General features: G+C 46.2%; 1 protein-coding gene across 1 annotated transcript; it reads left to right on the forward strand.

Annotated features, from left to right (window-relative positions):
• Positions 1-16,186: 16,186 nt before the first annotated feature.
• On the forward strand, positions 16,187-18,597 carry LOC146434481 (uncharacterized). Its single transcript, XM_085066052.1, has 7 exons — positions 16,187-16,249; positions 16,503-16,679; positions 16,807-16,962; positions 17,119-17,220; positions 17,530-17,632; positions 17,874-17,930; positions 18,239-18,597. The coding sequence occupies exons 2-7, from the start codon at positions 16,566-16,568 to the stop codon at positions 18,328-18,330; spliced, it is 624 nt and encodes a 207-aa protein (XP_084922178.1). The 5' UTR covers positions 16,187-16,249; positions 16,503-16,565; the 3' UTR covers positions 18,331-18,597.
• Positions 18,598-26,431: the final 7,834 nt, after the last annotated feature.

Below are 26,431 nucleotides of genomic sequence, written 5' to 3' on the forward strand. Positions count from 1 at the left end.
CTTTTGTCAGAATGAATCTGTATACCTTAAATGAAACTCAATTTAAATGTAAAAATAATTTTCAGTGTACTTCTTTGATGCCCACTATAGTTCACAGCACAGTCAGAAATGTTTAAGTGACTCAGACATTCTTGCAGGTTCTGGGAGTTTTTCTAACAACTGACATATTTAGCTTTTAATATTTATGCTCAGTTGAATTTTGACACCTAAAATATCTGAAAGTGATGTAACCTTTCAGGCTTTCTATTTGGTTTTTATTTGAATTCCTGCTGCTGTTTCCAGCATCTGTTTGGTGGCATACTGTGGAGAAACATTATTATTATATTGTTTATTTTAGGAACAACGATATAACAGATATGCCATTGTTAGCTGAAATGCAAAATATCAAAAAATAGCATATAAAGCTGGCAGCTCAAACACATGTTTCTGGGAGGCATCTTACTGAATCCATTTCTTACTCCACTTGCTCCACAAAAGAAGAAAAGTAGTTTTTTTAATAGCTACACTAATGCCACATGAGCCATTCTGATTAAAAAATTTAGTTTCAGATTTGATGCTGAAATCCGAAAGAACAGTAAGATTAAAATATGCCACATCTTCCATGTGGCATCTCCCATTTAAGGAAGAATACTGTAAGAGATTAACCTTCTCACGCTGTAAAAATTCAAAGGTTAAGCCCAAAGCTTTTAGAGCAAGCACACACGGTGGCTTAAACCAGAAAACAGTTTCTTGCGGTGAATCCCAGAGAGGCAAAGACTCTATCTCAGCCCAATTAAGTTCCTTGAACTCTGGGTGCCTGTGGATGTATATGAATCTCCCTGAAATCCTACAGTAAACCATGAGCAGAGTATCTGCTATTCTAATGCCGGAATGATTTAAGTCCTGCATCTTCCCCCTGAGCAGATCCAGCCGCAGTGCAACGCTCAGTGCCGGCGCTGCAGCACTCTGGGACGTAGTGCATCACGGATACACTACTCAAGATCACTTTAGATTTTATGTCTGCTTCATTATGCGATCTTAAAAGCCTAAAATGTGATATAATGGAACATTTAGCTCAAAGATAAGGAAAACAGCACACTGCACTTTGTAGCCATTTGATATCCTGACAGGAAAGGGAACTGACACATGATAAAGAAATAAATAGTGCTAGCAATGAGTTATGGCTTGTGGGGATTCATTCATGCATTATTAAACTGGTATCACGACACAGTTCACTTTGCAATTGGCCAGGCCACCATTTTGCATGCCTTCAAACAGACCGGTTTCCTGTGTAAGGAACTGACAGGAGCAAATAAAATGGAAATATCCATGCAAATGGTAGGCAAGAGGATGAAATAACAAACCCAAGGGCAAATGTGCACATCCTGTCAATTCCAAGACCATAAGGAAAATAAAGTGTTCAGGCATTATGATGATTCATAATGTAGAAAAGGCAGATAATGTAAAACAGTTGTGGTGATCCCCTATCACACAGGACATAGAACTGCCCCAAATTATGTTTTCTTTCTTTCAGTTTCTATGAAAAACAATTTTTAAAATTAACATTGAGGAAAAATCCAATGCTGTCTATGATAAATCACATTCTGGTTAGTTATCCTCATTGTCATGACCATAATTCTGTAACAGGCTCTTTGATTAATAAAACTGCTTGAGTACCTTGATTCCTTCTGTTAAATATATTTTCTATTTCTTCCACTGTTCCCATAGCTACACAACTCCCTTCAATTTATTAACACCCAAAAGTTCAGAGAAAGCAATAAGCTGATTAATGATATGTAAAGGGGAAACTCAAGAACGTAAATCCAGGAGGCCCTTCCTGGTGCAAAGAAGGGCTCTGCCATAGGCTCAGGTCTTCAGAGCAAAAATCAGAGGGGAAAAGAAAAAAGAAGGGAAAAAGTTTAGCTAGCACCTGTTCAAAATACAGAACACTAGTAATAGGAAACTCTTTTCTTGATTAATTTGTCAAGCATGGATCTTTGCACAGAGTACCTGAGGTTTTGTAGTATTAATCTGAGTTGCTGCTGATAAAATGAGAATATGTGAGGTTTCACAATAAGAACATAAATTCTAATTATCAACCAAAGGGAAGAAAGAATTAATTCAGTAGGTTATATATGCCAAAAGAAAGCCGCAATTGTGGATGCTGAAGTAATAAACATTATAAATATTTCTTACATTTTCATAGTCTTCACATGCCAGTAGCTAAAAAAGGTTGAGAAAGAAGAATCAATATTAAATTACACTCTTTGCAAACATTAATAAATACTCCTGTTACTTCTACAGCCCCTATACGAGAATCCAAACTAATAAATCATAAAGTTTGTTCCATTTTTCATTTTGGCCACCACCCAGACAAAAGCAGGTGGAGGCATTAAAAAAGCTTGCTGGGAGGTTTTCTTTTCATTCAGTTATCTGTCCTTTCATTGTTTCCCTGATAATGCTACTATTTTCATTTTGATACACAACACAGTTGTCCAATTAGAGTTGTGTCATTTATGGAATACTAGCTCTGGAAATAGGGTATGACTACACACATGACAGTGACTCCTCAGGATAAACAAATACAGTTAAAAATGGCAGTACTTCTTGCTAGAGGGCTTTGTCCAGCACAGAAATGTGTCTGTGATATGATATATGCAGACAAATTCCAGACAATTCCAAATAATTCCAGACAAATCCACAGGAGTTCCTGATACTCTGCAGGGTGCGCGAAGGAAGGAGAAGTAGTATCGGAAAGAGGGTGAAAAGAATTCTAAACTTTGCTTGTATTTTATGGGGAAGTTTTCTTAGATGAAAAAAGGAACTAATATTTTATAGCTTATACCATATTACAGCTATGTTCAAAAATTATATCAAGATATATATATATATATATATATATATAAAAATGATATTGAGTCAGAAAACTGAGACTATTTGGGCCCCATTTTATCCTGCATTAGTGTTTTCAGGGGCCAGAAACTCAGGACCAGGCTTCGAATTTTATTTAACTTCTTATTTTCTAACACCTTACTCTCTTTAAGAAGGGAGTACCCACTCTCTTCCTTCTTAAAGAGAGGTAGGGAAAGGATGAGCAGAAAGAGCCTTTCTCTGTTACTGTGTTAATCATCTTGAATTTCTAGCTGGTTGTCTGGCAGAGAAAAATAACTTTTCTAGTATGTATATTATATTTTTCACCCATTATCGCAACAGGAAAGGATTTTTAGCTTGAAGGGTTAAAGAGGAACCCTTTTCATTCCTGCTTAATTGGCTGAACGACGCTAATGGCAAAAAATCTTTCAACCTGCTACAGAGCTGCCCATGTTTTGCAGAGCCTTTTTTGCTCCAGATAATGGGACAAACAAACATTAGTGCTTGTATTCCTCTATAACAGCAAACCTTTTCTCATGCTCCAGCCTGTTTATTTTCTTGCAGTCCTTGGAGGGGAGGATGAGAGGGGAAGATTTGAAGAAATAAAACCTGAAATCTCATTGTTCTGCAGAACATAAGCATTATGTGGGATATCTGAATGTGTGAACAGGCAGTTAATATTGTGGTTCTTTGCAACAAACACTGTGCTTAAAGGTCATTCGTGACAGGGGCTTTGGGAGCATCTGTTGCTAGGAACACACAGGCTGAATCTCATTACTGAAAACTACTTGAGTGACAATCATCACCATCCTTCACTATTCATTATCTTTCCTGCCTTGCAAGAGATCTGTAGCCTCTTTCCCTCATTCCTGTTACCCAACAAATATGTCAGACGCTTTTCAGTTTGACAATTGTGACCTCAGAGTCACCTGTTTCAGGTTTTATTTTATTTCTATTTTGCGCTGCCAAGTAGAATACTTGTTATACTGAAGGAAATTATTAAGGAGATATTCTCCATGAATATTCTAGCCACTGATCACGATAAAGAGGTGATGCAACTCAAACATTGTGACCAAATAGTTTCACTTAAGTAAACCACAGTCTGAATGTTTCCTCAGTGACTTGAGAATGACAACATTAACCACATTTGGATCTTCTCTTGAAGTTTGCTTCCCATTTTATGTAGAAATCTCCACTGCAGCACAGAATGGAAACACTAGCTATGGGGAGGAAAGCTGTACCAGCCCTCTTAAAGGTTTACACTGCCTTCATTTGTAGGGAGAAGGAATTAAGTATTTTTTAAAATCTGACTGAAGAGAAAATTTTACGGAGAAAAATTTTTTAAATCAGGGACTGTTGTCAGACTGATTCACATTCCTTCATATATTAAATAATGCAGGCTTATCTTTTATTGTAAACATATGTTTCAATTCTTTAATGTATTTAGCAATATTTATGTTAATTTAAAAGCCTTTGAATTTTCCATACCAAAATAGAGCTTCCAGAAAAACGTGATGCAATATCAACACACATCTCTGTCAGTGTTACAGATTTTGCTAGTTCTGCTACTGTTCTTCCCTCAGAAGTACTGGAAATGTCACTCTTCATCCAACAATGAAAACGTCTCTGCTTAAAAAGCTTCACTTCTCCTAGAGCATGAGGGTCAATCAGTTCTGCCATTAGCTTGGAAACTTTAACTCTAGGAATGGCTGTATTGAGCATTCAGGTGGACATGACAAAGAGCGATGCCTCTGCTTTGCCACTGACCTGTAAAGCTGATCCCATGGAGAAGCTCTTTGCAGTATCTGAACATACTGCATGGTCAGAGGGAGTTTGTGAATCTCTGAGCAGGATTTAGAAATTTGGCTCATCTCACAAGAGCTAGAAGTTCCCTTGGACTACCAAGGCAGTGAATGTACGGAAACATAAATATTGGGAACCACAATAACACCCTGAAATGCAGAACAAATCTAAATGCTGGGGTCTTGCTATCTACACTGCAAACTGGGTTACCAAGGCACAAATTTGGTTTGACACTTACATGTCTGTCATATTTTATTTTTGTTTGTTTTGTCTCATATTTTGTGGTGTTTGTACCAGTGCAGGGATGACATTTAATAACTTAAGTTTGCTGCATCTGAAATGGTAGTCTGGGTTTCTAGCAGCTAACATACAGACAATACTGGCAGTTTGAATATTCTGTCATTGGTTATAAAACCCCAAAATGGTATGCCGAATATAAATTTTTCCTCTCCCATAAACACTTAAAGGTATACATTCACATATAGGACTTTTGAAAAATCCAGGACAAGGGTCCAGTGGTGTCAGTAGTATTACTCACCTATTAATCTACTGACTATTATATAATAGACAATACAAAACTTTGTTACTTCAGTATTCATAACTCTTAGTTTCTGCCACATTGCCTGCACTCATCACAGAAAATCTCATTTACTGATTTTTACTGACAAGGGCAGCAAATGGAGTTTTCCTGTTTTGTTTACAATATGTGTATATGGGAACAGGATAGCCATCCTGAATTATTTAGTTTCTCAGTATATGGTATATTTTTGCAAACAACAATCGGCACATGGCAACACACAATTGTTAAATAATGTATTGGTTTCTCTTACATGTGCATAAAGTGTCTTCCCTAAATATCATTCTGTCCAAAGGGAAAACCATGAGAGCTCAAAACCCAAACTGCCTAGCAGTGCAGACATAAATCCCTGTGGGCATATTCCCCATTGTCTTCCTACCTGTGCCATCCTTCATCCTTCTGTACAGTGGGTACACAGTACAATCAAGTCTGAAAAGCAGATGATTTATTCCTCTTTTCACAATCGTAAATGATGATACAAGATGCAGAACAGCAAGAAATTTGATCCTGGGTCCTCTTTTGTTTGCTCTGAAGTACCAGCTGTATTTCAGGTCGGAGATTAAAGTGTATTGCAGCAGCTACAGCAGTTGCCATAAAATGCTTTCATTTCCCAGTAGTCACTAAAGTGATCATCTATTACCAAGTTTTGATGCTGTCCCTAGGAAATATCTAACATCTGAAACAAAGCAGTTGGCAAATACTGATTCTGTACTTTGGGAAACTTGCATATGCGCACTCCTTTCCCACTTTCAAATGCGATCTGTATTACTCTCTTCATTGCTGGCAGAAGGTACTGTCTCGGAGAAGGTCACTACCAAATTTCTGAATGCATAAAATTCACGATTAAGCCTAAATTTCCAAGAGTACTTGGTGCATTCAGGGCTCTCTTGGAAATACAGTGGTTTTTCAAGTGAGCTACTATAGATTTGCCAGAAACAAACATAACAGGAGTAGCAATATCTAGTGAAGAGGAAAAACTAACCTGAACTTGTATTGTCTTCCACTAGTTTAATCTTCAGAGTGATCATTTTACCTGTTTGTATTCCATGCAGTAATATAATAAATTACAGTGGAGTGCTTATTAAAAGTACTGCTTTGCAGAAAATGCTGTCATCTGACTACATCTTATGTCCTATTTGGAAAGGTGATAATGGTGTCAGAGCTGCTTATAACCTGTGGCCCTCACAATGCTGGGTCCTTGTTTGTTATCCAAGCTACATCTGATTTCTTTATTTGTGGCTTCTGCAAACAGAAATATTTGCTTCCATGTCCAGTAAAGATAGTGTGCCACTCACACATATACTCCTTCTGTTGTCATTGATCATAAATGTCCTTTGTGGAGGTTCCTGTCCTTCACAGTGTAAGCTCTTTTAGCTGGCTTCAAGTTTTTCTGATTTTGAAAATAGTGTAGGAAAGAGAAAATAATTTTTGAAAAAAAAAAACCACTGAAAGAAACCAAATCAAAACAACCTTCTTACCTTTGATTAAAACCTTTCAAAATCCTTATAAAAATTGTTTTCCTTTGCTTCTGCTTTGAACTGCGCAAATCAAACAGTTTTTAGTTGGGACAATACACATCTGAGATAAAAACAAGACAGACTTTTGCCAGACTGTTTCAGGGAATCAGTTTGAGTGATCATTCTCTATGAAATTAAGGTAAGGGGTTTTGATTCTAAAACATTGTAACTGAGAGTTTTTCAGGAAATGCCTCATTTTTCACAAACTGCCTGGCACTGAGAGGGAAATCATATTACTGATTAAAACCAGCAAGTATAATGAGAATCTAGTTTTCATAAAAATAATACAAGCTGTGAGAGCTGAATGAGAGAATAATATTTTTATTTGTGGCTGTAGCTACACATTAAAATATTAAATATTAATAAGGACTATGATAGGTATCATATTTCATATTTTGTCTAGATTTTTGCCACATCAGTCTAATTCAAATAAATACCAACGAGCTGCATTAAAAATATATTTTCAATAAATGGAGAAGCATGTACCTTTTTCTTTGGAATTACTTTACTTAAAAAGATTACTGCTATTTCCACATGTTCCACTTTGATTTCTGCAAATAGTGTCATTATTAGAGTCGTGGATATAATCAATAAAAATATATGAATTGGCCTAGCAAACATCAAATAGCTGATTTATACAGAGAAGAGCAGAGCATTTTGCTGCCTAGCACATAAACACAAGAGAGTGCCGGAAAGGAGGACTTGGAAAGGGGAACCATAAACAGCCAATTTTCTTGCATTCCTGCTTTTGGTGGTTTCTTGTCATTACTTTGCTACTGAAATCTTGGCTGAAACTTCATTTGTGAAAAGGCAAGGGGCCTTGAGAAATGGCTTAGTTTGATTCAAGGTGAGATTTGCCAGCAGCAGCCAGAAACTTGCACTTGCCTGAACATATCGCTACACCTGCACAGAAACCCCACCAGGGTTCAGCTGATGAACAGCTGCAAAGGAGCAGGAACTTCTTGGATGCAAGGAAAGGTTTCTGCATCAGATATAAAGACCAAATCGTAGATGCAGGAAAAACTGTGTGTTTTAACCTGCACTGTGCAACACAATGCAGTTAAAAGCAATGCAGGTAAAGAGGGGGTGGCCTTCCTGGCCACCCTGTGTATGCTGGCTGCACAAAGTCCTGTGGGCTGGATTTTGCTTTAGCTACAACACCCACGTCTCATTTCTATTGTTTCTTACTGAATGGAAAACCCCACCTGAGGTACCAAGCAGCAAAAGCTGTCAAAATACCGGCAAACACTTGTGCTCTCAGATGGACTGCACATCCTCTGTCTTAAACCCAAGCATGGAAAAGGGAACTTCATTGACCAAGGTGCAATATTTGGCAGCACCTTGGAACACAGAATCAGAGAATTTTTGTGGGTTGGAAGAGACCTCTAAGATCATCGAGTCCAACTGTTTCCCCAGCACTGTTAAATCCTCCACTAAACCATGTCCCTAAGGGCACATCTACACGCCTTTTAAATACCTTCAGGGATGGTGACTCCACCACTGCCCTGGGCAGGCTGTCCCAATGTGCAGCAAAAAAAATACATATTTCATTAATTGTTTATTTTGCATTTCAATTTATCTCCATCTCCTGCTATTTTATTTCTATAACTGTGCTACCTTCTTTTGTAAAGTACTTTAGGGATTAAGCATCAGGAAAAAGAGAAAAATATATATCTTGATTTAGAGATTTAGTTTTATACAGAGAGAAATCGCTCTGATAATTATTAGCATCACCTGTTGCATTGTTCCAAAATTACTTCCAGATCCCAAAGAATGAATTAGTTCCAGGAAATTAGGGTCCATTAAATAGTCTTGTTCACAAAGTAATCAGTAACCAACAACAGTCCTGTTTAAAAGCCCATCTTCCTAATGGCCAATGTAATGCTAGCTTCAGGTTAAAAGAGCACATGTTCCTAGTTTGTCTGTCTCAGCAGAAGATGATGGTGTATTTGCAGTATGCTGACACTCCTTATCTGCCTGCACTCCTGTACTTGGAGAAAATCACTAGCAGTTGAGATAAGCAGGTACCTGAACCCAGAGCTGACAGATTGTTGCCTTTTACAAGGTGAATCATATTTCTTAAAATGTACAGCAGAGGAATTCTACCTTGTGAAAAGAAAAGTGACGATTTTGGAGCTCTGTCTCAGGGGTGGAAAGCTTGGAAGTTGCACTGACCAAAACTATCACCTTTGTATGAGTGATAAGGAATGCTTCCATGTTATTATGGGACCTTGTAAAACAAGGGTCCAAGTGTTCCAGTAAAATTAAATAAATTAATTTTCTTTCTTCTCTCACCTCCTTCACTCTCAGCAGTTTCCTCTTAAGGCACTCGCCATGTTCAGTTGTTCCTTCGTCTGTGAGATGTGTGTTCGCATGTATATACGAACATATAAATACATATATATGTACACAGATAAACAAAAAAAACAGTTTTAGACCAGCTATATAATGACTGGACTGCAAGATTAAGTACAAGTAAGCTGCAGCAAAGAGGGAGACTTTCTGTTTAAACTAAGATGGACTCAGCACAAGTTATGATGTGTTTGGTAGTACTTAATGTGCTAACCATTGTTGACACCAGTGAAATGGCAAGGCACCTGTAATCATTAAATCTAGCTATCAGATGGATAGTAAAGGTCACCACATTCATCTCCAGGAGTCACTATGAGTTCTTCAGAAACTGATAAGAGGTTGCATGCTGGTGGCATCTGTTTTGATACACCAGATCTGACCATAGTGCAGAATGAAGGGTGACTGGGAACTCAGAACTTTGGACATGCCAAAGAAAGAACCCCAGATTATTAAAACAAAAACCATGAAAAGCTGAGCAATAATTACAATAAAATAAAAAGCAATAAGCATATCAAAAGTAACAAGAAGTAAGCATTAAATAAAGGTGCTATAATTTACTGCACTGCATGCATTGTTGAACAAGGATTAATTTTTCCCGTTGCAGCTGTGATCAAGATAAAAACAAAGAAATACCATCTTCCTTACGGATGGAGTAATAGATAATAGAGAGCCAATAAAGGGAAAATAAAAGCACATCTCTGTATATTTAATCTAAGGACTACTGTGGCTATTTGTACAGGAGTGCTAGTGTGGGGACACACTTGCATTGCTGAGCTGCACATTTTATTTCTCCCTATATCATGTTCTTTCTATGCCTTGGATTTGCACCAGCAGTGAAAAGGTGCAGCAGAAATCTCCATTTAGCTCTATTTTCTGACCAAACAGTGGATTTACTCCAGCTGTGCATTCACTCCAGCTGTGCATTCTTTGTCCGGATTTGGCCCTTTGTATAGAGGTGAATGTTTTTTTGGCTGTGCTCCCAGTGGGGTGTTTGATAACTTTGTCAGAAAGAATCAAGAGAATGTAATGACTGAACAAATAATAGGCTGTCAAGGAGACTTGAGTTACAGGAACCGAAAGATAGTCCAAAATGCTTTCCTCTTCAAAGAAACCTAGAAAAACTTCATCTTAATTTGGCCTTCAGAACTCTGACATCAGCCTTTGCTTGTCTGCAAGCATCAACTCAAACACGGGAATATACAGAGATAGTTAGTCCTTGTGAGAGGTTTCTTGCAGGCTGCTTTCCCTCAGGTCAGTTGTGTACCATATACAAAACTAACACATCTGCCTTTTAACCTCCAATCCTTTAAGAAAAGTCTTACAGATTGTACTAGAAAATAAGTTTTCTTTAGCTTTTTTTTGAACAAGGAAATAGTCCTCTTATGGAAAATCAGAAGCACATCGAAAAGCTATGTGATTCTATGGACTTTTAATACACTTTTAGTATCTCTCTTGAAGTGCATTTCAATCAGCAGATTAATAAGCACTTAACGGATATTCTTAGGAAAATAATTTATATTTTTTCCTTTATAAGAAAATATACAGTCAAGAGGCAAACACAATAAAGTTCAATGCACAGTATATTTAGCCAACATTTGCCTTTGAAAAGGGCTTGGTAGTGTAAGTATTGTTTAAAGACTATAAATAACCCTGCCAACATCTGGATGCCTGGCTGTCATCTTCCCTTAAGCCAGCCACCAGATGTTATGGGGAAAGTGGAGGGGCAGAACTACTTGATTTTGCATGGGCCAGCACGGAGCTGGGCTGTGTGGGCTCTCCAGGCACCCTGGACAGTCCTTCCCTGCACTCTCGGCTGATCTTGCTGTGTCCCCGGCCTCAGAAAAGGCTTGCAAGGTTTGGCTCCCAAAGCATCCCGCTTGTTGGCTCTTCCTGTGCATCCTGGAGAGAACAAGTGGGCGTTTTTGGCAGCTGGGCATTAGCAGGCCTCAGAATCAGGGCATGTTCTGGAGCAGCACAGCCGAGGACCCCGAGAGGAGCTGAGTGCTCCTTGCCCCTCTCTGGCGACACATCAGTGTTTGTCTGCTTTTGGGATGAGCCTGGGGCTGTCAGGGGTGCTGCGTGCACACGAGACAGCCAGTCCTGCCAGCCTGTGCCCCAGCAGTGCCCTGCAGCATCCACGCCAGGCTGCTGGCCAGGAGAGGTGCTGCAAACGGAGGCAGCTGGTGTGCAGCGTGGGCAGAACCTGCGTGTCAAGCACAAGGGTGTTCCCTCAGGACACACCAGTGCTCAGGGGTCTCCCTGAACCCGAGCGATGCCTCCCACACCTTGCAACGCCAGTTGCTTTCCTGTGGGATGTTCTACCTCACCCAAGAGGGAAGAGGCAGCTGGTGAAAGAGCTTGCCAAGCTGCTCTCGATCCTTTACCAGCAGTCCTGGTTAACCTGAGAAGTCCCAGTTGACCAGAAATGAGCCAACGTAACACCCGTGCATGGGAAGGGTGGGAAGGATGGTCCAGGAACCGCAGGCCTGGCAGCCTGAGCTTGGTACTGGGGAAGGCCTTGGAGCAGATCCCCCTGAGTGCCATCCCACGGCATCTGCAGGGAACCAGGGGGTCTGCGGGAGGGTGGGATCAGGCCCGGTCGGGGTGCTTGGGGGAGGTTGGTGTTTGTGGGGGTGTCGGGGAAGCAGTTTTCCGGAAGGTGAGGGGTCTAGGCTGGAATTTGATTCCTCATGCAGGGAACAGGAGGGGAGAGCTGCACTTTATTGGCCACTTAGATGTCTGTGTCAGAGAGAGGATTAGTCTTTCTGCAGTACACTCATTTGTTTGGGGTACTTTTGTAACAGTGAGGGAACTTTCATTCCTTGAAAGCTTTTATTCCTTAAAAAAAATTTTATAATATTATCCCTTCATAGAAAAACCCTTGCAAAACAAAGAATGGCCTTTTTTAATTGCCTCTGCTTAGTGCTTGTTTTTTTTAAGTGACTCCCAATGGATGACGTTAAGGTAAATGAATTGCTGGTTTGAGATGGGAAGCAAACTTGCAAATCATTTCTATGGCCGTCTTAGGCCATACCAATTGATTTAGGAAGTTTGCAGCTTTTTTGAGCTCCGTGAGTTGAGCAATGGGAAGTAACGCCTTCCTGAATGTAGGATGACTAAATGCCAGGTTGTTCTGTGCCTTCGCGGCAGATGTTTGTGTGCTGCACGAGATCTCTCCAATGAGAAAATAATTCCAGGATGGACTGAGATCTTTGGACAGATACCAAGTGCTGCCACGAGTGGCTCCAGGTGCTCCTGCCAAGCTGCAGGAAGGAGCACAGACAGCAGTGCACACTGGCTTTGGCTGCCCCCCGGCAGAGAAGCTCCCCGGGGCACAGGTCTCTGGGGCAGCAGACGGGCAGAAACACAGCCAGGGCTCGAGGGGTGGCAGGTCTGCTTCGGCAGGGACTCTGCCACAGCTGCTGACTGCAGTGCTCCCCGGGCCCCAGGGCTCAGAGCAGCATTCATGCCTTGGCCCACACCTTCCCTGTGTGTGTCACACCCCTGTGTTTGGGATGGCCAGCAGCCGGGACTTGTCCCAAGGAGGCTGTGCCAGCTTCTGTGGAAGGCCCTGTGCCCTTCCAGCTGTGGGGACTCCTGCTGCTGCTGCCCTGAGCCCGCAGAGCAGGGGAGCGTTTGCTTCTTGTTTGAGCTGCCCCTGAAATTCCTGTCGGGCTGTCTTAGGCACTCAGGGCAAAGCATTCCTTCAACCCGGGTCACTTTGGGTGGGGTGGGGGCAGCCCCAGGGCAGGTGGCAGTGTGTCCAAGGGCCCCTTTGTGACACGGCGCAGCATGGTAACCGTGGAGTGCGATGGGGTGTCCGAGGGCCCTTTGTGACACGCCGTGACATAGGCGCTGGTGGCAACGCAGCCACGCCAGAGTGCTCGGTGCTCGCGACGGGACAGGACGGCTCGTTCGTTGCTGCCCCGGAGCTCTTCCGACGCGCTACTGCTGCAGCTGACCTTGCGGTCAGACTGCAGCATTTGATCGCTTGGAGGTTTTCCACAGCATCTCCCATCCCTGAGGCCACTGTCACCAAGGCCAGACCAGGGATTCAGGGACCTCAGTCGCTGTCGAGGATACTCCTGTCATTGGGGCAGGAGCCCTCGACAGCAGAGCACAGGACTTCCTGTCCTGTGCTTTTCCTGAGGCTACCCTGTGGCAGGTCCCCTCAAGACACCACTGCGGGACCTGCTGCCTCAGACCTTTCCCGAGGGCATCCCTCCTGCAGAAGCCCTCGAGGTCTGACAGGGACATGGCGGGCAGATTGCTCAGCCTACTCAGGGGGAGGAAGAAGAAAGGCCCTGCAGCTGCCCCAGCGCAGCAGCCTGATGAGCTGGAGCAGTTCCAGCCACTGCAGGCTGGTGAGTGGCACAGCTGGGCCTCAGGGCTGCTGCCTGCGGCCAGCTTGACCCCGTCCCATCCCAGCCCCTGCGGACATGGCCACGGACAGGACGGAACAGGGGCCGGGGCTGCCCCCACCGGCGGCCGTGCTCCATGCCCTGGGCATCCCGGGGCTGTCCCTGCCTGGGCAGCGCAGGGCTGGGCCGTGTCCTCCGGCCTCTCCCGCAGCCCCTCATCCCCGGCTGTGCTCGCTCTTTGCCAGGTGCAGGCAGGGACCGGACAGGAGAACAGGACCCCCCCGCCCCTGGCCGCTTCCGCAGAGCAGTGCAGGTACCTGCAGCCATCCCCACCTGGGCTGGGCCCGCTGTTGCTGCTCAGCCGAGCTCCGCTGAGCATGGAGCGCTCCATGGAACGTCCCTCTCTTCCCAACCTGCGTTCTCCTGCAGATACTCCGGAGGTTCCTGCGCCTCCGGCGTAGAGGGAGCACCACCGCAGGAGCCCAGGGCACGGCCGAGCCTGACTGCAAGCCCACTGACCATCAGGGAAAGCAGGGTGTCGGCACTGGATCCATGGAGAGCGCAGCAGACTCTGCCACAGCACCAAGCCGGGGCACAGCCATCAGGGACAGCGGACAGGAGACTCCAGGCATGGCAAATACTACTGCCTCACCTGATATGACTGTGAGTCATGCTCTTGCTCTGCATTTTCTGGAGGACAATGGTGTTTCTTTTCAGCAGAAGCTGAGCAGCCTGGGGCCAGGGCCAGAGGCCTCCCAGGATCCTGTGGCCCCTCAAGCCATGTCCGCTGGGCCCCCTCAGCCTTTGAGGGCAGCGCAGTGTGTTGGGAAGGGAAGCACTTCTTGGGGAACAGCGGGCAAGTTGCTCCCTTGGAAAGCGCTCCACGTCTTCCCCATGCCTCCTCCAGGTGCAGATCAAGGTGAGGACAATTCATGAGAGGCTCAAGCGCCGTGTCACCATAGATGCCAGCCTGCGAAGTGCCATCCTGAGGATGGCTGTGGAGCACCCTGATGACATGGTGACGACCCTCCTGCACTGTGCCCCAAGCTGTGACAGGTACAGGGCACAACTGCCTTGAGAGCTCAGGGCTCAGCAGCCTTTGGGGTCCATCACCCTGCAGAGCCCGTCCAGTGGGGTCTGCCAGACAGGCAGAGAGCTCCAGGACCCTCAGGCCCCTCTGTTTCCTAAGCCTGCTGCCACGCTCCCTCCCTGCCCCTCAGGGCCCCGGGGCTCTGTCACACAGCCCAAACTCAGCTGCACGGGGCACGGTACTGATGCAGAGCTCTGGTCCCACAGAGCTGCTGCAGCCATGTGGAGAACCCTGGGCTCCTCGGAACCAACAATGCAGAAGGTGCTTCCAGCGCTGCTCTGCGTGATGGAGGACAGGCCACAGCACAGCCTGACCTTCTGCTATTATCTCAAGAAGGACGTCTTTGCCCTGGCTGTGAGTTTCTGGAATTGGCCTTTGCTCGCCCTGCAGGTCGCCTCTCCGGCAGCTCTCCATCCTCTCCCCACCCTGCATCTCCCTGCCTCGGGCGCTGGGCTGAAACCTGGGCTAGGCCAGGCTCAGGGGCAGCAGCAGGCTGGCTGCTCCCCCTGCTTCTCCCCTCGGGCCCTGCCACGTGGACACCTTGGCACTGAGCGCCGTCTCAGGGTGCTTTGTCTTTTGCAGGCGACTGTGGCACTGTGGGCGATTGCGCAGGAGCCCCAGTGCCGCAAGGCGATGACACACCATTTCAACCGCCTGTTTGTGGCTCTGCTCTCCCAAATTTCCATCACCAGAGGGCAGATGCCAGAGGACGTCGAAAAATTACACAGAGCATGCCAGGAGGAACACCGCCTTCCCACCAGCCCCAACAGGTCCCACTTGTCCTGTCCTTCCCATGCCCTTGTGGCCAGGGCCAGTGCTCCCACCATGACCTGGGCTTTGCTCTGCACACAGGTTTGCAGTGCAGACCATGAAGGCTCTGCTCTGCCAATTGTGCTGCGATGACGAGGTGGTGGCTTTGGAGCGCAGGCGCGTCTGGGACACACTCCTCTGTGCCGACACCCAGCACTACGCAGTGGGTCTGCTGGCCAGGTGAGTCCCCCTTCTCCCTGCTGCCCCCGGCACTCGTGCCCTGTGCCCGGAGTGCCCCACGCCGTCCCCGTGGTTGTGGGCGATAGGGCCTTGTCACCAAGGGATGGCCAAGCAGACTGGAAAAGGCTGGCAGAGGAGGGTGCCCAGGAGCAGCCACCTCCCAAAGGGCCCACATCCCTTCACAGGGTGCTGGGGAAAGATCAGACCTGTGTGAGTCAGTCCTGGAAAAGGTTTGCCTACACGGCTGGCTCAGGGTCTTGGTGCCTTTTTCCCCCTGACAGGGAGATGTGCAGTGTTTCCACCAGCCTGTGTTCCAGCATCGCGTTGCGCCTGCTCGGGCTGCTCAACGGGCAGGAGCCGCGCTGGGCTCTGCTTGGCCTGGCATTTCTTGTGGAGGTGAGCCTGATGGCCACTGCTGCCTCGCTCAGCTGCCTTGCAGCTCTCTGGCCACTCGCAGCCGCAGCCACCTGGGACGGTCCCCGCGCCCTGTGCTGCTGCTGCCTGGGCACAGCCCCGTGCGGTTCCGGGCTGCTACCAGCCAGGTCCCCTGTCACTGCCCTTTGCCTCTCAGGTCCTGGACTGTCTGGACATGAGCAAATACGGTGACAGTGCCATCAGGGTTGTGTCAAGACACCTGCCGAGTGACCACACGGAGAGGCTGCGCCTGGAGCTCAGAGGCCTTGTGGTGCTCAGCAGGGAGCCCTCGCTGGTGAGAAGGAGGCAGTGGCTGAAGCTGTGCTGGCAGCGTGGGGCAGGGAATGCAACCCCTTGAGCTTGGCTGGGCTTCCAGAGCTGAAGCAGCTGCTCTCAGCTCTTCTGCCTCCTGCTTCAGCTGCCCGAGTGCATCCGGACAGGCCTTTGGCCTCCGGCTCCTGCAGCAGCAGTGGGGGCTGGCAGTGCCAGGGTGGCATTGGTGCTGCAGCCATTCATGGCTTCACAGCACAGCCTTGTGTTCTACACAGGGTGGAAGAATACGTGGCCTGTATGCAAACCTGGTGGAGCTGCTGGCTTATGGAGACGCAGAGATGGTCGGGATGACCCTCTCTGTGCTCACACAGATGCTCCAGGAGAATGGCATCGAGATATCCAGCACCATTGCCCAAAGGCTGGCTGAGCCACTCCCACCGCTCTTTGATAATGTAAGGCTCTGTGCTCCCAGCCATGGGCACTGGGTGCTGCTCAGAAACTTTGTACCCTGTAGATCTTTGGGCCTTTGCCCAGGTGGGCCTGGAGCAGTTGGTGCTGAGGCCTTCTCCTTTCCTCCAGGACAACGGCCACGTGCGGCTCCTCTCCATTCGCCTCTTCTGCAAGGTGCTGAAGGTGGTGGTGGAAGAGGGAAAGCAGCCGCTCACGGGACTTGTGAGCCAGAGCCTGCTCCCACTCTTCCTGCATTGGCATGATGAGAACGGGAACGTTGCAAAGGTGAGGTTTTGCCTGATGCTGCTGCATCCCTGGGAGGGGCTCGGCTGCCTCCTGCCTTGGCGCCTCGCAGGCTCCAGCCTCCCCTGGCCTTGGCACAGGGACACGGTGCTGTGCCCTGGGCTCTGGTGCCATCTCGGGCTCTCTGCTGCTCTCCAGGCCTCTCACGAAGCACTACTTTGTGTGGCACAATTCCTTAAGAGGAGGGACCTGGAGGAGCTGCTGGAGAAGGAGCAGCGGATGAGGTTCGCAGAGTGCCTGGTAAGGACAGCCTGGGGAAGCCCCCTGTCCCCGGTGCTCAGTGTGCGGGGCTGCCAGCTGTGTTCCTGCCCGGCGCTGCTCCCCACACGCCGCTGCCTTCCACGGAGCCCCGGCCAGCTGGGCTGTGCGGTACCCCGGGCGGCACGGCGGCTCCCCGGGCAGCACCCGGCCCTCTGCCCCCTCCAAAGCGCGGTGCCGGCGGCTGCCGGCCGGGCCTGCGGGCTCTGCGGGCTCTGCGGGCAGGGGAGGCCAGGGCTGGCCGCAGAGCCCGCGCCAAGCCTTCCCTCCGCGCCCCGGCGCTCTCTGCAGCTCACACAGGACGAGAGCCGAGCGGCCGAGCACCTGCGCCGGGCCCTGCCGTGCCTGCAGAGCCCACAGAAGCGCCTGCGACAGGCGGCCATCAGGGTCATCGGTGAGCCACGAACGCGGGCTCCCTCCATCCCTCGTCCCCCTCCCTCCATCCCTCCGTCGTCTCCCCCCTGGCCTCAGGGCTGCTGCCGCCCCGCTCTCGCAGCCGCACCCTCGGGCGTCGGGATGCGGCAGAGGCCCGGGCTGAGCCGTGCCGGGGGAGGAGGCCGTGTGGCCCCGGGGCTGGCAGCGCCTCTGCGGGGCAGCTGTGCCGCCCGGGGCCGTGACAGGCTCTGCGTTCGCAGGGGTCGCCGGGGTGCTCATGATCGGGCAGAAGGAGGAGCTGCAGCTGCTCAGCGAGGGTGAGCGAGGGCAGCGGGAGGGCAGCGGGGGCTGGCGGGGGATGCTGCAAGCCCTGCGCACGGAGCTACAACCCCTGCCCGGCTGCGGAGGGCTCTGCTCCCTGTGCGGACCAGGGCTGGCGTGGGCAGAGCACGGAGGGGTTTCAGGGACACGGCGGGGATCCGTGGCCGGCACCTTCCGGCTGATCCCGCTGTCTCCTGCTCCCTCCTGGCCATGGCAAGAGCTGGGTGGGATGGCCCTGGCAGGAAGGTCTCCTGGGATTCCCGCAGTTCGGGCTCTGACCGTGGCTCTCTTCCTGTTCTTGCAGCCCTTGAAGCCCTCAGGGAAGATGACAGCCCCTCCTTCCTAAAACTCTATGTCCAGCTGACATTCGAGGGGAGAGCTGCAGAACTGTGTTGACCTGGTGTCCCTGAAAGAGCTCCAGACACCAGGGAACATGACACCACCTGGACACCAGAGTGGACCAGCTGCAGCTCCAGCCACTGCTGACGCTGCCCGCGGCTCATCCTGTGTGAAGCTCCACGACCTCCTGCAGTCTCCCTGCCTGTTGACAGCTCCCTCCCTCCAGCCCTCCAGCCCTCAGACCCTGCCCAACTCCGTTTTTCCCTCCCAGATCATCCCTTCGCTTCGCTATCTGTTCATAAACAGTTTGGCTTCTTGCCTTTACCTGTGTCTCTTTGGAGCTGAAGCACCACAAAACCTGAGCCCTGGGACACACAGGCCTCTGCTGCCGTTCTCTTCCGTGCCGTGTTTTGTGCAGAGACGGAGAGGAACGAGGGCAGATCAGGCTGGAAAGGTCCCTGTGCTGCAGGTCCAGTTCCACAGCCTCATGGAGTTAAAGGTCTTGCTGAACACAGTGAAGGCCGTGGATTTTGGAAGAGCCAACTTGAGTATGCTCTAAAAGCAGCTGTGAGGGATTCCATGGCGAGCAGCCACGGAGGGCAAAGGAGCTTGGAATGCTGGAAGGTTTAAAGAATAGCTTCCTGAAAGCACAGCAATGCTCCATCCCTGCACAGGGACAGGAAGAGGGTAGAACCAGAGAGCATCCTGGCTTAACAGTGAGCTTTGGGTGTGCCTAAAAGCCAACGAAGCAGCAGCAGCAGCAGCAGCAGAGTGGCTGAAACTCAGAAGCACAGCCATCCCGGTGCAGGGAGTGCTGTCAGGCAGTGCCTGGATCCTGGGTGTGCTTCTGGCGCTTCTGGTCCCCATGAGTGAGGAATCGCAGCCCCTGCTTAAGAAATAGTCACAACACAAGAAACTGAGAGCAGAGGGAGGGCAGCCTCCCCATCTCTCTTGGGCATGGCTGCACAACAGCTGCTGTTCCTTCCTCTGCCTGGCTCTGCTGACCCCAGAGGCAGCCAGCTTGTGCTCTGTTGTCCAAAGACTGTTCAGAGCAGGCATGAACTCCCTGGGGTCCTTTCCGTCCTTGAGGCCTCTTGCACTCGGCAGAGGGGCAGGGGAAGGGAGAAGGCTGTTAAGAGCAGGTTTGGCATCTGCCTGGGCCTGCAGAGACCAAGCCAAGCACCTGCAGCAGGGTGTGTTACCCCCGTTTGGGCAGAGGTCTGAGCCGCAGCATGCTGTCCAGCTGAGAGCCCCAAAGCTCTCTTGGAGAGCTGTGACCAAAAAGGCCTTCATGTGCACACTGATCGCATCTCACCTGCCTGGTGCGTTTGATCTCTTGGCAATATGCATTTGCCTTTCGCTCGCTGGAGGCTGCTCTGGCTGAGAACTGGGAATGCACTTGTAGAGCTGCATCACTCCATGACTTAAACACAAAGGCTTGATGCTGCTGCATTGGACAATCTCATGCTGATACAGCTGTTCAGTAAAGTATTTGAAACAACAGTAATTTAACAAGGCCCAGCACTGAGCTGATGGTTGGTCCATTTGACCTCCATAGGTTCCTTCTGTGACTTCTGAGTGCTGAGTAGTCTGAAAGAACTTCTACATTCCCCAAAAGCCCTGCAACTGCATGATTGCACCAAGACTCCTCCAGTGGAAGGGGAAACTGTGATGTTGTTTGCTTGTCTTCCATATAGCCAACATCTCAGTCACCCTGAGCCACTGACCTAGAGGCTGCCTTACTCAGAGTATCCCGCTCAACCCGTCCACTGACGCTGTCATAACAATTCAGTTTTGTTTGCCCAGAGAAATGAGAAGACACTTGGAATTTGGGCAAGTTTTTAGCCAGTTCACATCTCTGTGATGGTGGATCCCTAGGTCCCATCTTCAAGGATGACATTAGGAAATGCAAGAAGAATCCTTGGGTGATGGCAACAACACTTCCTACAGCCACAAAAATAATCAATTCCAAAACAGAGTTTTGTCAGTTAAAAAAGGAAATTTTATTTGCAGAATGTCTTTTGAGCCGTACATATTTTCAGCTTACACACCTGCTGCTAGCTTGGGAACATAAGCTGTGTTTATTTTACAGAAGGCTGACAATTCTTCTTTAAATTTTTCACCTTTTCACGTCATTGGGTCTCCACTAAGGAAACTGTATCCTGTCTTTACCTCATGATTCAACTCAGCTCAAAAAGGCATGACACAGACAAATCTCCCATTTCTCATCCAACACAATAAACAAATGGAGAACAGGAACAACGTGCAGCACAAGGATTAAAAAGTTGAATTTCTGTGCAGGTCTTCTTCCTTGCCACTTAAGGCAATAAATCATTTCAATTAGACATAATTAAAACAGTTTGCATTTGAAATGTGAATTAAAATTGAAATCAGTATTATCCAGTTCCCCCCTTCCACATTCATCTCAGCTATCAGAAGGATATTGCATATCTATCTACTCTTGGCAAAGATTAACATTAAAACTTACATTTTTTAAATATAATCTCTGGTTGTAATCAAGCACTGGTATATGGACTTTTATCATCAATTCCACAGTTACATGATCTTTTCCAAGTTCCTGTCCAGATACCTCCGGGTTTTCAATCCCTTATTGTCTTTTCTCATTTTCCCTTTTCATCTCAAATTAATTAGAGTACAGACTCTCTTATCTTTTTGACATTCCATTCCGCTTTCAGTGTGTTTTTGTTCTCCACCTAAACAGCAGTTTTTCAACGATTCAATACACTGGCCTCATGTCTATGAGTGTGGAGTCAACAAAAAAATGCCACAATAGATATGGGCCAAAAATTAAGTAAAGAGAAAGAAAGAAGTCTTTTGTAGTCTGCTATAATAAAGACATGATATTAGAGTGCAGAGCAATGGACTGATTAATTAAGATAATAAAACCGATGTAATTAAACATGACTTGGATTCTATTTATTAGCCCTTCTGTTGTCAACTAAACCTTTCAAACCCTGTAAATAAGCAAGCCACATGATAGGTGCAATTGGTATGCAGGGGATTCAGGTTACTTAATGTAACTTTTTCCTGGTTTTCACTCTTTTAGAGCATCAGGACTAACGCCTGCCATAATCACATTGATTTGGTTGGATTGTCAGTGGGTCACTAATCAGAGAAATCATTGATTAGACAGTAATCTGTCAATTAAGTCTGACATTGTCTCTGGTACCTTAGCAATGGGGGCCTGCATTCTTTAAACTGAGACATTGACCTTGTTTTCACCATCTGGAGACTGAAATGAGGATTCACAATAAGGACAATGGTTTTATCCTTTGTTTTATTCCCTTTTCATTTTGGTTGTTTTTGGGTTTTTTTCCTGGGTGGGTTGTTTGGTTGGGGTTTTTTTCTCAGCTCAGGTCTGATTGTCATGTGTTTTTCTGCATTTCTCTCTCTTTAAAACACACGCATGCTGTTCCTGCACATAGGTGACATTTTGACAGGATGTTAAAGCACTTTAACGATTTCCTCCCCGCCGTTTCCTGAAAACTGATTTTTAGTATTCAGTCATTCAAATGATGAAGTAACAGTTTGTAAAACTTCATTTTGGAGGGGTCGTTCTCTTTGCCTTTTGAGGAACTCAGGACATTGCTCGCTGGCAAGTCTGATTGTGCATCAGTATTTCAGAGTTCCTCTGGCCCATGGGCTCAGCTCATCCACTGTGTACCAGCAGCATTCATGGAGAGAGGGAAGTGAAATGTGATGTTAATCTCCCTGGATAGTACTGGAAAGAGTAATTCTTTCAATCTAGCAATAAGACACAATGTTAGCCTTGAAATTAGACACTTGGGCTCCAGTTCATCATTAATCAGAAAGGCACTTGAGCAGGTCTATACCTTTAGGCATGTGCTTAAGTGTTTTGCTGCAGTGGGGCAGGCTAAAGTAAATGCTTAAATGATTTGTCAAGCTTGTGTTCCAACATGTTGTGGTTAACATTGGTGCAGAACAGCAGGAATGCACATTGTTTTCTACACGGAGACTGAAGGCAGTTATCAGACATTCATCTCAATGAATTAAATCAACATCACTTGGAATTAGTTCAGTTACATGAAGCTGTCAGGGCTGTCTTAAGAAAAGATCCATTGCACTCCGTGATCCAGGGGAAGTCTGTGACACCCTATCAACTCTCATGAAACAAGATTTCACTTTGTGCTCATCACCACTCATTTTCAGAGTGTGTATTTCAGATCCATTTTCAGCTGCTTTATATATATCTCAGAAACACAAATGGAAAACAGAATTAAGTAGCCAGATTTCAGACGGCAGTTATTTTTACCTTAGAACAAAGCTGTTGATAAGACAAAATGAAAATCAACACTTGAGTACTATTTTTATTTTCTATTTTTATTTTTCCTGTCTCATAGGTTTGTGTGATATACAACATAGTGGTGCCCCATTATATACTGATGGATCTGAAACCCAAAGGTAGAACATGGCATCAACCTGGTATTTAAGGTGATATTTCAGGGGCTTTAGTCTTTTTTCTCCCCCTTTTTATATCTTAAAAAGTTTTCACATTAAAAAAAAAACAAACTAAAAAGCTGAAAAAATTTCTGGAAAATTTAGAGATGTGCAGTAAATATATTCAGCTGCATGGACCAGTGCTCAACTTAGAAAATCTTCTGATATTAGTAGAGTGAGAATTTAATAAAACAGTACTTATCTCCTAAGAAGCCTGTAGAAACATTAATCAGGCTGTGTGAAGGATGTTCCCACTTGCCTGGTTCTCAGTTTGCATGTTTTCCCTTTGAAAAGAGAATGACTGGAAGAACTGGAGATGGCTATTTCTGTGTGGAGAAGTTCAGCAGAGTGGGGTCCAGCCAAAGGCTTCAGGCTGAGGCAGGAGATGGGGGAGTCACAGAAGGACACTGTGTCCTCAGGCAGCCAAGTGTCCTCTGATTACAAAGAGAGGAGCCCTGCTTCGTTTGTTAATAAAGCCAGGCTATTGAGTCAATGACTTAGGGCTGCTCTGGGCAGTTCACTTTTAGATGGAGATCTAGGCAGATCCACCTTGACTGTCTGATTGATTTGGCTTCTGCAACAACTGATGTACATGCTGAGGCAGTGCTGATTTTCCACACCAGAAAATAAACCAAGCTGGTACAGGATTATTGCTCAAATTCAGGGAATCTGCTCCAGTTTATTAAAATACAGGGCAGAATTTTGGCACATAATCAGTTGCTCCACTGCTCTTTGTTATTAATGGAAAGCTGTCTATACACAGCTAAATATTTGTATTCAAAAGGAATATGTCTGCTTGTTCATTATTGAAAAAAATTGTCACTTCCTGTAAAAGATCCCTGTTTTTTTTTTCCTCCTTTTCTTCTTTTCTGTTCCCTCGCCACTTCTCCCAGCCAGCATCCTATTGAAAATGTTTACAACACTGACACCAGAACACTGATCTGATGGAGAGCTCTGAAGTACTTTGGTACACATTTCTCCAGTGGGGAAAAAGTAGTATCCAACATATTGTGCTTACTTAACCTCCCTTTGAGCAGCTGTCCCTCAATGGAAAGCCATCAGATTTCTGTTCTTTCTCTTCAATGAGATGTTAGTGGCCTTCACAGCATTTCTATCTCCCACAATGAGTATCTGATAGTAGAAATGTAACACATTCAGCACTATCAATTTCAAACACAATACACAGGAGTAATAGATGTTAAAAATTGCCTTGGCCACACAGTATATTGTCAAAAAAATAGATTTCTTAGAGCAAACTCTGGGTTTAAAGAAAAGGTGACATTGTTAACGAATGTCGTCAGAGTGATAAAGTGATAGATGCCTGGCCATTCCTCTCCATGGGCCTGCCTGAACAGAGAGGCTGTATGAAAGAACAGGATATTTGTCAAGGAAAACTGGCTGGAAAACTAAGGTTTTATGATATTTATTGTCCTTTCCTCAGCTCCTGTCTGCTACAGTACTATATCTAAATATTTGTATAACTTCTTATTTAATTTAATTTTGAAGCTGGTAGTGATGAAAGGTGTAAGCAAAGCTTGGAAAACTCCTTCTCAATTTCATTTCACCTGTATTGCCCTATCTCTGTCAGTGAAATGAGAAAAATTAAACCACATATTTTAGGAGGGATGTATTACCCTAGGCATCTGCATGTGAGAAAATATAACAGAGGGGCGGAAACATCAGTTCCCCCCCAATTAGTTTCTGGAGTGAAACAAAGTTTTCATGCAAAAAGACATTTTCCAGGAAGCAAAGTAGTTTAAAGAAGTGATTAGCTTAATTTACACCTTATATCAAATCCCGGTTACCAGATAACTGATAACAATAATGGGGAAATAAAAAAGGGATCAATTCTGTGCAATTTTATGCAAATATTTGCCTTCCTGCATAGAGCTTTGAGGAGAGAATACCACAATAATCACCACCCATCACCCCAAGAGACCCAGATATCCCTCCTTGAGTCATCCTTCCTGTAGCAGTGCCAGGACTCACATGCACTTTTGTCTGGCTACTTTTGTCTAAGGTCCATTTTAAAAAGTAGAAACCAAAAAAAAAAAAAACCTAATATTTTTCTTGGATTGTACAAGCTCCCAGAGAGCTGCAAAATATATTGACAAATGCAATACTTCCATAGTGTTTTTCCATTTTCTGTGAGTACATTAAAATTACAGAAGGAATGTTATTTGCAGAAATATGCAAACTAGTAACAGCTCATCTGTAATATTCACTGATAGGCAGCACTGGCAAATACCCATTTATTTGCTGCATGTAGTCATCTTGATATCATTGCCTCTTCCAATTCACAAGCCAAAATGCTTAAAATTCCAATTGACAGGTCTTTGTCATTATTATTCATTATGCTTTGTTAAAGCCATTTAATCATGTGCAGGCCCTACGAAGGATTTCTTCCTCTTTCTCTTTTTAACAAACATGCTTTTGAAGGTAAGCTTGCATAGCAAATAACTTATCCGATAGAAATAATTACAGACAGCAACAGGGAAAAAAATCTGATCTGCTGGGAATTGTTCTTTGCTCTCATTGTCCTGCAGCACCGTTTTACCAGAAAGTGCTCTGAATAATTTAGAGACTGCTAATATGATTGCAGTGTCTTCCCATGTTCTCCACAACTACTTGAGGTCATTGTCCTATCTGGTTATATTTGATGCTCCAGGAAAAAGAGGAAGCTGTAAAACTGAAGGCAACCTATCAACTAGAAAGATCAGTCCAGTTGGATTTTATAGGTCCCTCAAGGTGGACAGTAAGAAGAGGCAAATATTCAGGTGATATTCAGAAACATGATGGATTCAGAGGTTTATTTCAGTAAAAACTCAAAATGAGAAAGCTGACCATTATATTCCTGCTACCCATGATTCATGTTAGTGGACTAAGAGTTGATGCTGAAGTCAATGAATATAATGTATTAGGAAAACTGAGTTAGAAAGCCATCTTCTCACTAACTACAGAATGGTACCCTGCTCTGCAAGGGATAGCTGAACCAGCATCTTTTAGGTCTTTTCTTCCCTCAACAGTTTGAATTGAAAAATCACACCAGCTGTGTCTTGTGCCTGTCCTTCAATGAGGGCTCTAATTATCACCAGGTGAGTGCAATCACTGCTAACACTGGCCTGGGTTATTTCAAAGGTTCCTGGGGAGGCAGCAGCATTTTGGAGCCTAAGCTCTGGCTGGTGGCTGTGCTGCTGAGCTGTATCTGTGGTGAGTGTCTGGGGCAGAGTTCTGGGTGTGAGGGGTGGAGGGTGGCCTTTGTGAGGGGAGGCTGCAGCCTATTTAAAAAGGGTCAAAAAGCCTGGAGCTCTGCTGTGAGGGGGGGAAGCTGAAAAAGGTAAAATAATAATAAAAGAAATAGTGTGATCACTAAGGCTTGAGTACAAGCAGGTGCTGTAGTAGAAGTTTCCCCTTTTTTCTCCTGGGCTGTGGAGGGCTCTGTGACATAGCAGGTGGGTGCTCTCTGAGGGAGCTGTGTCCCGTGGAGAAGAGCCCTCACAGGAGCTCCTTTATCCTGAGGGAGTTGTGTCCCATGGAGAGGAGCCCTCACAGGAGCTGGGTTATCCTGAGGGAGCTGTGTCCCATGGAGAGGAGCCCTCACAGGAGCTGGGTTATCCTGAGGGAGCTGTGTCCTGTGAAGGGGAGCCCCCAGAGGAGTTTGTTTATTTCAAATGTTCTG

This window comes from Lichenostomus cassidix, chromosome 7, assembly GCF_008360975.1.
Source record: "Lichenostomus cassidix isolate B80296 chromosome 7, HeHo_3.0, whole genome shotgun sequence".
Classification (NCBI taxonomy): domain Eukaryota; kingdom Metazoa; phylum Chordata; class Aves; order Passeriformes; family Meliphagidae; genus Lichenostomus; species Lichenostomus cassidix.

What these genes read in the sequence shown, in the direction of transcription:
- LOC146434481 (XM_085066052.1), top strand. Translation starts at nt 16,566, where the DNA reads ATGGTCGGGATGACCCTCTCTGTGCTCACACAGATGCTCCAGGAGAAT. An exon ending in TGAGGTTCGCAGAGTGCCTG is followed by an intron (nt 17,221 to 17,529) that starts GTAAGGACAGCC and finishes CGCTCTCTGCAG; the next exon opens with CTCACACAGGACGAGAGCCG. An exon ending in GGCGGCCATCAGGGTCATCG is followed by an intron (nt 17,633 to 17,873) that starts GTGAGCCACGAA and finishes CTGCGTTCGCAG; the next exon opens with GGGTCGCCGGGGTGCTCATG.